Source organism: Passer domesticus, chromosome 6, assembly GCF_036417665.1.
Source record: "Passer domesticus isolate bPasDom1 chromosome 6, bPasDom1.hap1, whole genome shotgun sequence".
In the NCBI taxonomy this organism is placed as follows: domain Eukaryota; kingdom Metazoa; phylum Chordata; class Aves; order Passeriformes; family Passeridae; genus Passer; species Passer domesticus.
Window position 1 is genome coordinate 16,143,179 of NC_087479.1, and position 14,899 is coordinate 16,158,077.

Sequence of the window (14,899 nt, forward strand, 5' to 3'; positions counted from 1 at the left end):
GCTTACAACTCTGAGTAACATCAACAGGTACTTAGTACATTTAGCAACAGGAAAAAAGACCTTTAAACTAGCTACAAAAACCCCTAGGAGTTTTTCAGAAAATGGCCACTCTTATTTTTGTTAAAAGCAACAGAGATGAGATTTTCATTTTGTGTTTAAAAAGGAGTTAAAATCTACATTTGTATTCTGTATTTATACTGTTCACCAAAATCATAAGACAACATTTACATGGCATGTATTAATTCTACTGTGTCACAATCAACTCAATTGAATCCTAAACGGAACTTTGCAGTCTTCTCAAAAATTAGGAAGAGCCATTATGTTACTTTTTTTTTTCATATAAAATTTGTATTCTCATTCTATATCCAAGGTACATACTTTTCTCACACGTTTCCTCTTTTTTCCATTTTATGCTAGGACCACATATACTTCCTTTCTCCTTGCTGACACAGTGGTAGATGTGCAATAAGATTTGCATAGCCACCACATTAATTTTCTATCTATGACATCTTTCCTCAAATTACTTTTTTTAAAAGGAGTACAATAATAAATCCAGCCCATCCATAACCTCTTCTAGTTACATGCCTCAGGTATTTAAGAGCGGGTTTTGCCATGTGATCTCATTAAATCTTTGATTTTTTTCTGCTTGAGTGTGGCCAGAGAAACAAGAGTGCACAGACCACTGGTTCATTTTTTGGATGGAAAATAATATTTCTAAATAATATTCTCTAAACAAATTTCTAGAAGAGTGATAATGTTTGTTAACATACCTCACAAATTTTCTCTAAGGATGGAACAAAGAAGTCATCACATACTATGGCCAAAGCGTAAAACATATAAAGAGCCTGTAGAGAAAATAAATTCAAGGAATACTTTAGATTTTTCGTGTATGTGAAAAGAGGAATAAAGGTAATGCTACCTTTATTCAAACTAGCAGAAATATATAGCTACACTTTTCATTTAATTCTAAATAAAAATCTCCCTGTTGATAAATTTATGACATAAAACCATATTTTTGAATGTTAGATCTCATTTGGAACATTTGTCAGACCCTAAAATATGAAAGGTACCATACTTTAACAGAAGAGCATGCCACAACAGATTTCATATAATGAAAAGCAACAGGTAAAGCTACAAAGTCATATAGTCATCCCCTATATTTTTAAATTATCAGACCAAGTAATTAAATAGAAAGTAAAACCAGGCTGATTAACAATATTCAGAAAATATTCACACCTAGAAATAAGTGGACCCTGGCCATGATCACTGCACCAAGATGTTTAGAAATGATCCTGGTTCCCTGCATACCTGTGATTCTCCCACAGTCTTATGCAGCTTTATGTGCTGTGCCCATGCAGTGGGCTTGATCCTGCTGCTGTCCATCAAACAGAACTCCTTTATACTTTACTTTCCCTGAGCTGGGAATGAAAACCTGGAGCCTGCAGGCCTCACTTGCTTTGTGTTTTTAATAGAATAGAAAATAAAAGTCAACATTATATTTTCTATATTTCTTCAGGGTTGGTTTGGGTTTTTTAATTATAACTGCATCTATTGCATAGAGGTACAAAAGAAAAGAAACAGCCTCAAGAAACTTCCACATCATGCTCAATGTCATCAATGAAGGAATCCCAAACTCTGTCAATATAACATGAAATACAAGTCATGTGATCCATTCTGCCAGGACTTTATCTCCAAGAGGATGAATGCATAGGTACTGCAAATTCAGACTTATTTCCTTTTCTTAAATCATGGAGTCATAGAATCATTTAGATTGGAAAAGACCCTTAAGATCATAAAGTTCAACTGTTAATCCAACAATACCAAGTTCACCACTACACCATGTCCCCAAGGTGTTACCTTTTAAGAAACTGTACTCATATAGATGTACTAAAAATACTCAAATCAAAGTCTTAAAGACTTGTTGATAGATATATACAGAACTCTACTTAGTATGGTCACTATGATGATTAGTATCATATTCAAAAATAAAAACAGAATAAGTAGCATAAAAGGAAAACAAAAATAAAGCACAGTAGAAAAAATAACTTACAGCAATGATATGAAGCAGAATTCCTCCTTGCTGACGTTCTTTATTTGTAAATATATCGTCAGGAAACTCATTAATGGCTGAAAGAAAAACATACTTTTTAAAAAACATGTACACAGCATGTATAAACGGAAGAATGAAAAACAGGAAAGCATCTGCAGGAACATATGACCAAACATAAGTGCCTCTTCTGATGTATTATATTACAGCTTGCCATTTCAGAATTTCTTTAGTGCTCTGTAGTTTTGAGACACTGTGTAATCACAGTTGACACTCTTACAGGAACACCGTACAGGATAATTCACAAACTACTGGTCAAGATGCAGCAATCTGTAATGCTTTAATCTATTTTATATGTTTCCTAAACATTTTAAGATGCCAACAGAAGCACATATGCATGTAACAGCCAAGTAGGTTCCTTGTAGTAATACACTGCTATATATAGTAATATAGTAATATCTAGTATAATAAAATACCATTCCCTCCATGTAACATCATTCCCTCCATGAGAGGGGAATACCTTTCTGGAATAATACTGAAATACCATCAACTTTAAGAACTTATAGCTGACAAAAGCAAAATTTTTCAGAGAAGTTATTCCCTAGCACATGAAATAATGTATGGTAAAAAATTAGTAAGCACACAAGGCATGTGTTTTTTAATAAATTCTGCTTATTAAAAACCAGTATTATCTGAAGTGATTAGTAACTAAAACTGCATTAAGGAAACTCCCCTAATGGAAGGAAAGTGGTAGAAAAGACCCAGACCTACAGCTGCTTCCTCAATATGGTTGTTCCTACATCACTGGCTGAAGTACTGTGCCCACATGGATGTATTCAGGACACACACACACCATTCACACTGCAACCCCCACTTTGTCCTCTGTCTCCTCCATTTCAGCTATGGCTGTGAGAGCACACATAGGACAGCAAAGAACAGAGCCTTGGTCTGAGTCTCTGGCAATGCTAACAGGACCCTGCACATGAGGCAGATCTTTCCACACAACTGGGTGCAAAGGTGTGCAGCTCCCATCAAAGGTGTTTGTGCCAGAAGTGCCATCCCCTTACTGCCACCACATGGCAGAAGGAATATATCCCTGCTCCCTATCTTGGCAAACTGGATGCTTCATCTAGGAAGCTATTACCTACCTGGTAATCTCATTCAGATGACTGTATAATATTTCACAGCACAATGTTAAAAATGGTTAAGTTAGTATAAACCGAAGTTTTAAGAAGCATTAATTAAAATCACAATTTTTCTAATCTTTCTAAGGCAACTTTACTTCTGTGAAGTTAATACCAAATAGGGTAGAAGTCCCAAGGACATCAAAGGTAAGAGCCAGAAAATAAAAACTAGTGTAGGCATCTAATCACAAAACAAAAGCAAAGCAGCTTCACTACAAACTGCCTTGCTTCATAGACAGTGATAACAGTATATTCTGGTGATAACAACATTAGAAATAAATAACTACTTGTAATAAACACCTGCTTGTCTCACAGAGGTAATACTATATGAACTAACACGAAGACAGCTTTTCTCAAAGATAATGCTCCTCTCTCTCTACAAAGAACTCACGGTGTGCATTTTTTCTCACAATGAGACAATTCAAATTGCTCTATAAAAGTCAGAGAAATCAAACACAGCTCTGTAGCTTGGGAGGCAAGATTTCTTCCTTAATGAAATGGCGACCTACCAGTGAGTTCTAAGGTACAGTATGGAGTTTTACTCTATCCACATTTGCTGTCTTTATGGTTTATTATCCAAATAATCACAAAATTCACATAGAATTGGTTTAACAATCATCTATAAATTCTGTACACCTTATCTACATGCACTGTTCTTTATTTACTAGCTGTGTCATGGCTTTAATATCTTAAACTATTTGTTTTTCTTACTTACTGCTGTGATAACCTGGTTTCTCACGAAAAAGCTGTTTGGATTCCCTTGGGTCCTCTTTTAGACCTGGGAATTCAACAACACCTAACTGAAGGGGGCAGTGGCATGCCCTCATCTGGGTAAGCTGGCAGAGGGAATATAAGATTATCAGAGTTTGAGAGAGCAGTCTGCCCTCGTGGTACAATCTGATACGTGTGCACAGCAAGGCACTGCTCTGCTTCACACAGAGATATTTTCTCATGTATGGGAGATGGAATTATCTGTCTGCCTGAGTGGGAGCTACATCTCCTTGGTTTCTACTGAAAAGAGAACAGATGGGAGAAGGAGATTAAATGAAGAGCAGTACATCTAATGGGGCTAACCTTTGACAAAAAAAGGAGGGGAATATACACCCGTCATCTTAAAACCAGAGAGAAATACAGAAATATTTATCCTGCTGGCACTGCTGCAAACTCATGGGTCCTGCAGCCCATCTTATCCAGCACAGATCCCAGGAAGAAGGGAGGGCACCAAGAAAGCCAAGTCTATATTGAAATTGCCATCAATCTGCAGCTGGTTCCCTCTCTCCAATCATTAAATGAGTGGGGAAACAAGAGCACCTTATCCAGTTAGGACTTGGAGGGGACACCACCGCCTTTTTCTCTGAGTCATGGACATAAAAAAATCCTTGATTATGGCATGACAGAAAGCATGATTCACCTTTGATAAAAAGCTCTGGCTGAGCTGTCTGTGGCTAAAGAGCTATACAAGGCATGCAAAGAGCATGCCTCAGAACAGAATACAAGAGCAGCTGCACAGCATAAGCTGCCTGCTTGGCTCCGGAGCAAAGAGCTGGCACCAAGCAGCTGGGGCAACCCCGGCATGCCTGTGACACCTGCCCTGACGTAGGCTGTTAGCAGATTAATTCTGGGTACCCTGAGAGCATTGTTCCCACATGCCCTACCCATATCCTGACAGGCAGGCTGCCAAGGAAGCGAAGTTTCAGAATCCCCTAAGCCTGACAACCATCTCAACAGCCACGTGGATCTGTGGTTTTATAACCTGCCTTGACATGTGATTTCTTCACCTTATTAGCAGTTGATTTACTCACAACAAGCATGCCAAGTCTTAACACCTGCTAAGTGTTCAAGCCTGCTACAACTCTTAAGGTTTTTCCTGAGAGGGAAAATGGATCTGTAGATTTTTGAAGGCCATGTACACTCAGCTCTGCCCCTGCAGGAAGGGGGTTAGGCACATGATGTACACAAAAGCTCATGCCCCTTTTAATGCCTGCATCTTGCTCCTCTGTCCCTTCAGGCCCTGTTATAGCTACAGATTGCAATGCCTACCCCTTCACCCTGGCACTCAGGGACTGCTGATCATCAGACTCACCCAGAAAAGATGTGTAAGGGGATGAAGGATAGACAGAAGACATAATCACATACTTCCACTTTTACCCCTTCAATAATCATATTCACAAGCTAGTTTAAATACTTAAAGTTTGTGTCATTCGTTTAAGCACTGCAAACAGCTTTGGGCATCTCTGCACTAAAGAATATTTCTGCTCATGGGCAATTCCCTTCTCACACTCCGGATCTTCAGCTTCCCCAGGCTTGGTGTTGTGTCCATACACACATAGTTGTGCCTCAGTGACAGTGAACAAACTCATCCCTGTGTGCAGAAGGGAGCTTCCTTGTACCTGTCAAGCAAATGCACGCATCATTACCTGGTGTCTGTAGCAAGGTATTAACAGTTTTTGTTACAGGAGTTGAACTTGCAACAGACTTCATGGTACTGCAAATTGCACCAAATTATAATTCCATACTAATCTGCTGCAAGATTTGATTGAAAGCCAGAAAATCCTCACTCCTTCCAACAACACCTCCCTGAATGCAAGCGTCCTATATCAGCTGAGTTGCAATGAATAGGACAAGTATGTCTTAGAACTAGTCTTGCTTTTAAAACATTTGTGACTTTAGCCCATACTGCTCTTCAAAATCAGTGCACTGGGAAGATTTTGACAGAAAGATGGTTAGCAACTTTGAAAGCACCCTCCCATATTCTCTTTACCATGGATGTCAGAAGGGTCGGTCCCCTGTCCTGTTTGACCCATTACTTCAGGTGATGAAGTGGTACAGTCTCAGGAGGACAGCAATGACCTCAGTACATGCAGGTAGTCTCAGGGGAAGACACAGTACACTCAGCTAATCCTCTTGCACAACCTGTGCACCATAAATATTGTGATAGGAATTGTGTACTTGAGAAAAGAATAGCAGGTAGCTTTTGCTCATAGAAAAGTATTGACTTCAGTGATGCAATGTAGTATTAATACCAGAAACAAAGTCAAACCCAAAGATCTTACCATCACAGTGAAACTAGTTTACTCAAACATAAAATGTGTCATATGGAAGTCCTCCTTTTTAGTAATACTTCCTAAATTAGATGGAACGGATTTGAATAGTCATCAGAAAATCATAAATGTGCCATAGTACATAAAAGGTTTGTTTTTTTTTTTTTTCCCCACAAACTAACAGGCCTTTAACTGTAAATTGGAAGTGAAGAAAAACAGTACACTCAACAAGTGCATTTAAACATGAAAGCTGGTAACATACAAATCTTAAAAGGATCAAAGAAGAAATAAAGAACAGTTCACTGATCATTCAGATGCCCTCTGGAAAAAGCAGGAATTATCAAGCTTTAAGCTCCCATTCCCATTAGACAGCTGTTTCCAGTTTTCTGTAGCAGGATGACTTGTGGATTTTTCCTCATGCTCAGCTTTTGCTGCATACTAACCTAGGCAGCAGTCTTACAGCAAATCAGGAACAGGTTATTCATGGAAATACACATGTTTATTTGAAAAATTCTGCAAGGATGCTTCTGTAGAGATAACTCTTTAGTAAACTTGTCTCATGAATTATACTACCTGAGTAACAAAAAGGCAACAATAAAAATAATCCAAATGAAGTGCAATGAAATTATTTAAAACACCCCCCAACTTCTTCAAGAGGCATTTGTACATCCATGTAAAACTGTGTGATGCCAAAGATCAAGCTTTCTATTTGCAGGCAATGTACCATCTGGCAAGAGTCACACTAAGCACACTCCTCCATACTCCTCACCTCATAAACAGTAGAACTATGAGCAAATTTTATCTCTCTGGTATATTAATTCAATATAAAACCTCATTCCTATATTCCTCAACCAAAAGAGGACTCCCAAGTGTGATCATATGTGCAATGGAAAAGTGGCAGCTCATGAAGCAAATAACTGACTCAACTCTCAACAATGAAATCCATTTAATATATGATTGTTAAGAGTGGTATTATTTATGAAATAGCCCTGAAAATTCTCTATCAGTATGAAGTTATGAAAATTTCTATACAAAACTGGATTAGCTACAATAAAAAGTAGAATACCTTATTAAATCCTAGACTTATATTGAGTTTCTTCTCTCTTTTATAAAAAAAAAAGTATTTTCACTCATTAAGTCAATGTCAAACAATGAAAAAACATATTAATAATTATCTATCAACCAAAAAATTAAAAGGCATGATGAAATCCCAGTTCCTGATCTAGGGAACTCAGTAAGGACACATAAGTACTGAGAATACACAGGTACTGCAACACAAGGATGCATGCACGTACCAGAGAGCAGTCTTTCATGTATTCATCTTTGTGTTAACCAAAAAAACTCTAAAAGGTTCCCAAGGTTTGGAATCATGTTTTGTTTGGTTTTTTTTTCTCCCTGGCCTCCGGACCATTCACACAATTTCTGAACTGTTCTAGCATCTTCTCTTATTAGGACACCGGTTTTCCACTAAGCATTAATGTATTCTTCAAAATGCCATCTATGGACCCCAACTCTTTTATTTCACATGTCAGATTCCTAAACCAGGGTACTAAAAAAGTTTTCACCTTCCCCCCTTTTTTCACTCACTGACTCACACTGCCTCATCTCTGTTTACACTACTCTGAGCCAAGGCTGGCAAAGCAGTTCAAACACTGCCAGGGTCCAGCACTGGTGAGACTTTTTCAGATATGACATGTCATTTTCAGGTCTGGGGAATAACTGTGGTTCTCAGGACTGAAAAAACACCATGGAATACCAAGAACAGTTTAAATTGTACTAGCTCTTGACTGTCCTATGAATTAACCACAGACATCAGTTACCAGTAAATAACTGTGTCTTCTACATGGAATTTGCCTTTAGTTTCTGAGCTTCATACATTTGACACTGTCTCTCCACCCTTCTCTCATTTTTGCTTCCTGAAAGTCTATAGTTTCTCTGGTCTACAACATCTTGTTTCATTGGATGGAGAGAGCTCTTTGGCTGTGCTGGGTTTTGGACTCAGTTTGGCTGTGTCCTTTTTAAATACAGATAAAAAGTGATGTCCCTGGCAAGATCACTACCTTTTGGAAGAAGTATAATGACTGGATTAACAGTCAATACTGTGACTCACATAAAAAGGACAGTTATTAAAAGGTCAGGCAACTTTCCAGCCTTACAGAAAAGAATCATTCCTCATATTTTTCAAAGGCAAACCTTCCAGCTGCAAACAAGCTGGAGAATCAAACATCACACTATGAGGTTTTAGTATCCTCAGCTCAAGCTCAATGAGGTCTTGTTTAGAACTTTTTTTACTCCCAGTCAGACTGAAAAATCTCTTCCAGAACTAAAGGATTGAAAGTATTTATGTTAATTGTTCTGCCTAGTCACTTATAAACTCAATTTATTCACCTTACAATAACACCAAGAAGAGGCTGTTTTGTCTGACACGTCAATAGCATCTTCAAGGGGATTTCACTGCAGGTCTATTCATACACTGTACTGCCAAGGGAAAAAATGACAATCTGATTTCTGTAAAAATGGGCTTTCAAATCAAGCAGACAAGTTGTAGCACTTCCCTGAAAAGATTAGGAAAAGCGTAACGTAATTTTAAGACACTGTGGACTAGTGACCCCCTTTGAAATGACCCACTCCGTTTGGCACAAAAGTGCCACACATAGTGGGTATTAACTAATTAAAATATTTTTTAAAATATTTTTACTGAGTATGTACTGGAGCTGCTCTTATATATACTGTTGTATTATGCCTAATGAATAGCTTGACAATCAGAGCAGACCACTATCTCTTCCTTGGTTCCCAAAATTACTCTGTCAGCAGGCAGTATACAAGGAACAACCACCACAGAAGCTGCCCTTGGCAGATTTCCTCACACTACAGAATTTCATAGCAGGGAGAAAATCTTCCTTGTGCTGTGTGAATATGCAAGCAAGAGGGATGAGTTAAGTGAATTTGGTCCAAGGTAGAAATCTTCTTTTCTGAACATCTGAAGACCTCATTTGGCACAGGGATGTGTGATTAGTCCATTCCAACATTATTCCATTGATGCCACATGAACAAAGGGATCAAAACTGCCCTTCAGAAAGTAAAAGCTGGCTACCATGGCAGAGAGACAGAAAGACTGTTACATTTAAGAGCAGATGTAAATGAAGTGACAGAAAATAACGTTTTTCTTTATAAAATATTACTGATTCTGTTCCATGAACACCTCTGCTTGCAAAATGACTAGAAAAGTACTTTTCTGTACAACCAGGCTCCTTCTACCCACCCTTCTTCCTTCAGTGAATAAAATTAGGTGATTACTACTTCCTTACACATGTTGGAGACAGACCTCAAATAACACAGAATATGGTCTGTTACCTGCCAGGTACACCCTCAGCAGAAGTGACAACCACATTCAAATGGTAAAATCACTGGCAAAATTGACTGGATCCAAGTCAGACCACAGATTAAGTTTGAACTGCTAGTGGCCAGAAAAACTACAGGTTATTTGAAAACTGAACAGATCCCATGTAGAAAACACTGAGACAAAATAATTAAGCAACCACAAGAGCTGGCACAGCAGCTATCATTCAGAACAGAAGTGCACTTTAAATGAAACTGTGCTATTGTGCCTTCAGTACAGTGAATGCATAATAATAAGCTTTTGAATCCCTTCTACTTCAGTAAAAGCTTCAGCATGGCTCATTTAAAAGCAGCTGCATTGGCACACACCATTCTTTCCCCCCCCAAATGCATAGAAAAGGAAACAAAATTTAATACTTAAAATATACCCCATCCAAGCAGGAATTTTAACTATCTAGGAAAATTGTGATATTCTTCAAGTTGAAATAGCACAAAAACTATACATGGCTAAGATTCTACCAGGTTAAGTTAAGCAAATTGCTTTTTTTAGAATTTAATGGGTATGAGATAGCAGAGCAACAGCAGACTTTAAGTCAGGTCTACTAAGACCAGAGAAAGGCATACAATGGGTGTGCATGGGTATTGTTTACTTTTCTTCCTTAGAAGCTTCTCTTTCTAGACATAAAAGTAAAATCATGGAAGGCAGTTGTAGAAAGAACTAACTCAAACATTTATTCGACCCCTGCCAACTTACGTTTGTTTCCAACAGTGAGTCTTCCTGTACTTTATCCAAAAAACTCCTTTAACCAAGAGGGAACTGGTAAAATTCAAAGATGCTGCAATAAGGCAGAGGCCTTAAGGCCTCTTCGGTGACCCTACTGAGGCCAGAATATCCAAGAGAGTTCAGTACAGGCAAGCCAACATTTTCATGGAACTCAGAAGCCCTAGCCAGCCCTTAAAAAAATCAGGCTGTTGAGACCACAAACTGTGATCTGCTGGTTAATTCTCCAAATTTGGCTTTGGTCTTGGAAGGAAGTTGAATTTTGGAAAATGATTTTAAGTTGCACCAAATGAGCTCTCAAAAACCCCTCTAATAGTGTTAAAAACCCTCTGGATGAAGTCAGGCTTTGAAGTCAACCACTCAGTATAATTTTTGGCTCCATGTACCCCTCAGTGCTTTGAAAGAATCATTTTCATATGGAAATCAGAAGCACAATATTTTTTCAGTGTGAACCATGCTTATGTGGTATAGCCAAGTCTCATTACTTCTTTATAAAGCATATAGTATTTTGTTCACTTTTTCTGAAACCATGGTCCTGAAATCATGCCATTGTGTAAGAACATCAGATTTCACTTAAAACAAAAAACTCTGCCTCTAGCCTTTGATAGTTGTAGAAGAGGGCACAAGCCCAAAAACATAAAAGATTTACAAAACCCAGAAGACAAACAAAAAAGAGACCCAGACTTGTTGTTTATCATTTAAACAAACATCACAATTTTGTGGGGCCAGGTTTACACTTTTTGAGCACATGGGATTACTAGCATTACGCCTCAGTTCATGTGTTTTAGCTCAAAGTCACAAACACAAGAGCATTCCAGCAGAGAGACTCTGCTCAATAATAAAAAATGACATCAACACATTTCTTACACCACAGACAAACAACCTTTTCCACACAGGTAATCCCATCCAAGGCAACGAAGACTCAACCCTCCAGCTCCTGTGTCATGATTCATTTACCGCATAAATAATTTTTCAAATGGCAGATTTGCACAGTCCTCCCCAGACAACATCCCCTGGAGCACTTTCTCACTAGTCTAGAAACTCAGTAAGAAGCTGTAAACAGTACTGCAGTACTTCAAGCAAAAACAATCTCTTTTAAGTTCTAGCCTCTACTACATACTTCAATATCCTCATATTTTATGTGAAATCTGGTAAGCAAAAACCAGCTCCTTAGAAGATCTGGAGAATTCCACACACTAGTACAGCCTACTAGGCAGCACTGGAGATTTCAGGGAGGGAAACTGATTTATCTCCTAAATGCATAGTAATTATTCCAAAATAAAAGTCATATTGATGTAGAATAGAGGCAAACAGCAGAAAGAGTCCACTATTGGAAAGCAGTAAGATAAACATTACAATAGTTTCACAATCCGAAATTACAGTTCTTCTTATGCTGTCTTCAATCACGCAGAATGCTATTCCATGGCTATTTAGTATCTGTAAATAAGTGCTGCAATAAATCTCATACCAATTTACAGAAAGAAGGAGAGACAAACTCTACTTAGAGCAATTCTACACAAAGGGGGAATACAAAGCCAAAAGCCACTGAAGTGAAATGAACAAAAGAAAGGAAATAAGGGGAAAAAAGGTACATCAATTGAGTAATGTCACAGCCCAATCATGAAAGATCTGTATAGGTTTTTTTAGACCTTAGAAGTTAAGTGTAGAAGAAAGTACAGTTAAACACAACACACATTTCTCTTTAATCCAGCCAGCTCAGATACCATGAACAGGGGAACTACTGTCACCCATGAGCTTCAGCTCGTATGGCACAGGCCCAGCTGGAAGCCTGGATATATAGGTCATAGCTGGAGCTCCTGCTTCACTGCTGCTGGTTCTACAAATAGCTCCCTTGAACTCAGGTATTTCTCCATTTCTGCAAAAATTCTCAAGCTGCAAGTCTGGAGTGTTGCTCTCTAAAACCAGGCATCCCACTGCCACCATCCTGTGTGCATGTGCTTCTCATGCCCAAGTAGCCATCAATAGTGCACACAATTTAAACACTGCCAGCAGTTTTAATTTCTTTCTAAACACCACTGCCTGACAAGCAATCTGACGAGTTCTCTCCATCTTATTCTGCACTGGTTTACTACTCAGTAACTGCATACAGACTATTAGGTACTATTCTGCAGAAAATCCCAAACCAACACATCAAAAATATATTTGTACCTAGCAAAAGGCTAGGACAAGTGTCCAAGTATATGGACACTAGCAAAAGGCTTAGCAGGCACCTAATGATATTGTCCAGCCTTGAGAATCAAGAAAGGTACATCTACCTGGACCATCAGAAAGGCACCAGGGGAAACAATCACTGCCTATATACACCACTGAGGTAACTACAAAAATAAAGACAGGGAATTATGGAGTCTCAGAACATGGTAGGAAAAGAATCAGCATCTGAAAGCTAAGGAAGGCAGAAAAAAAACTTAGTGAAGTATATGCACTAAATTCTCAAAAAGAGGAGCAATAGGAAAATGACATACTTATCCAATCATACCAAACAGTAGCACATATTTAGGCCATATATTATAAAGCACTTTCTGAAACCATATATATGAGATTAAAAAAAACCTCTCAGAACAACATCCAAAATTTTCTTAAGAAACATCACACCAAGATGGTGCCCACAAAATACATGTAGAAATTGCTCATTCAGACAATGCTTTTGCGTCTGGTCTAAATGAGGCAAGACTCCTGTGTTACCCACATCACACTCTGCAATGCCATTCAAGGAAACTAAACATACAGCTGCAAAACATACAGATTGGTTTCACTTCTGCCCATGTAGAAACAACACTGCACTACTCTTCTGTCTTAAAATAAGCTTGTATCATCTTCGTCTCATTACATCATGTGGTTCAGAAAATGGTTTTGTTCATTTAGAACTAGTTTAGGTGAATTGAAGAGGAAATCCCACCTTCCTAACATATATTAGAAATACACAGAACATACATAAATATATATATTCTGTTTACATTCTCTCTATATGTATCTATTTAGAATTTCCTCAAACAGTTAGGAGAAAAAAAAACAACATGCACAAATAAGGTGGTTCCCGGTATTGCTGCTTTGCACCAGAAAACAGAGAGTCATAAAAAGAAATCTGATAGAATATGGCTGCAGAAACAGAAGTTGGCTGAAACAGTGGTCAGAAAACAAAGAAATGTGGATTAGGACAGTGAGTATTTAAAGACAGCAGAGCCTCACCACAAACTTTATCTGCTTTCACCTGATATAAGGCAAGCAGAGCTTTAAACTGCTGATCTGATCAATTATATCTCATCTGCCCAGAGAGCCAGACCTAACATTTCAAAACTTCTTTATATGCCCATTTTCGATCACTAAATCTATTAAATTAACTTAACAGTGTCATCGTAACTCCCTTCAACAGCCTGGCACAATGTAGCTGATGAAGACAGCAAGGTGACTGACCTGCCTGTGTATTTCAATTTACCTGGAATCAAGGGTTTGCAAACACCAAAGGACACTACCAAATGAGTACCTTTCTTCTAGTCTTCTGTGCTGTGAAAATGCTTCTTCTGCTACTTGAAAAACAACAAATACTGGGCATAAAACATGCACCTGGTCTGTGAAACAGTAAGGCCTGATAAACCATTCTTGTTTAATAATGCATTATGCCTTTAACACTCCTTAACTTGAGCAGGGCTTTGATTCCAGTTGCTAGTCTGTCAGAAAGCACTAGTTACTGCTTACTTCAGCACCTCTCATCAGCCACTAACACAATCACTGCAGTCATTCAATCACTGAGTGAAGCTCTTGCATTATTTTCCAGGACAGTTTCTCTCATCGATGTCAAACGAATTTGAGGTAGATCATTCAAATTAATTTTGCAGTGAAGACACAAGCTGAATGATAGAACATGATTTCCCCAACTGCATGGTGTGATTAATGCCACAGTTGGGGATGATATGTACCAGTTTGATTTCCAGCAGTTGTTCCATCCACTAGAAAAACCTCTTCCCATTCTTACAGTGAAAGCATATATTGTGGTTTAATACAAGACTGGGCAGCTAACCAAGTAACAGCTTGTTTTTATCAGTTTGGTTTTTTTTCTTTCTAAATTTAACAGTTGGGAGACTTTGAAATGTGTCTGCAGATGAATCAACAGCTTAAATGGTTCAGTGAGCAAAATAATTGTATGGATTTTTTTTTTGTCAACATGGGGATTTTAACGTATTTGCACTTTGCAGACATAAATTAGAGTAAAACTCATTTCAATTTTGGTTTCCTTTAACTCTCATTTCCTAACCATATTTTTGCTGAAAAGCTAATATTGAAATTAAAAAGCATAGCTCTACAGAAGTTAATGGAACTCTGCTGATTTACATCAGTTTGAGATTCCAGCCCACATATTCTGCTTTAATTAGAAAGGTTCAGAGGCATAAACAGTGCAAACATTGTAAGTGCACGATCTCACTCTCAAGTTTGAGTTTAGAACTAGACAAAAGAATCCTGAAATAGAAAAACTGTTGGGATTATACATTTC

General features: G+C 38.1%; 1 protein-coding gene across 5 annotated transcripts in view; it reads right to left on the bottom strand.

Moving 5' to 3' along the window:
* SLC24A4 (solute carrier family 24 member 4) overlaps positions 1-14,899 on the bottom strand; it is an 87,856-nt gene that overhangs the window by 34,106 nt on the left and 38,851 nt on the right. For 3 of the 5 annotated variants that reach the window (XM_064423540.1, XM_064423541.1, XM_064423542.1), the window contains exons 3-4: positions 2,051-2,127; positions 771-845 (exon numbers count right to left, since the gene is read on the bottom strand). In XM_064423540.1, coding sequence (XP_064279610.1) covers positions 771-845; positions 2,051-2,127 — 152 coding nt within the window. Of the gene's footprint in view, positions 1-770; positions 846-2,050; positions 2,128-2,814; positions 2,879-14,899 lie in introns of those variants that run through there. The other 2 variants (XM_064423544.1, XM_064423543.1) reach the window with 2 other exon arrangements.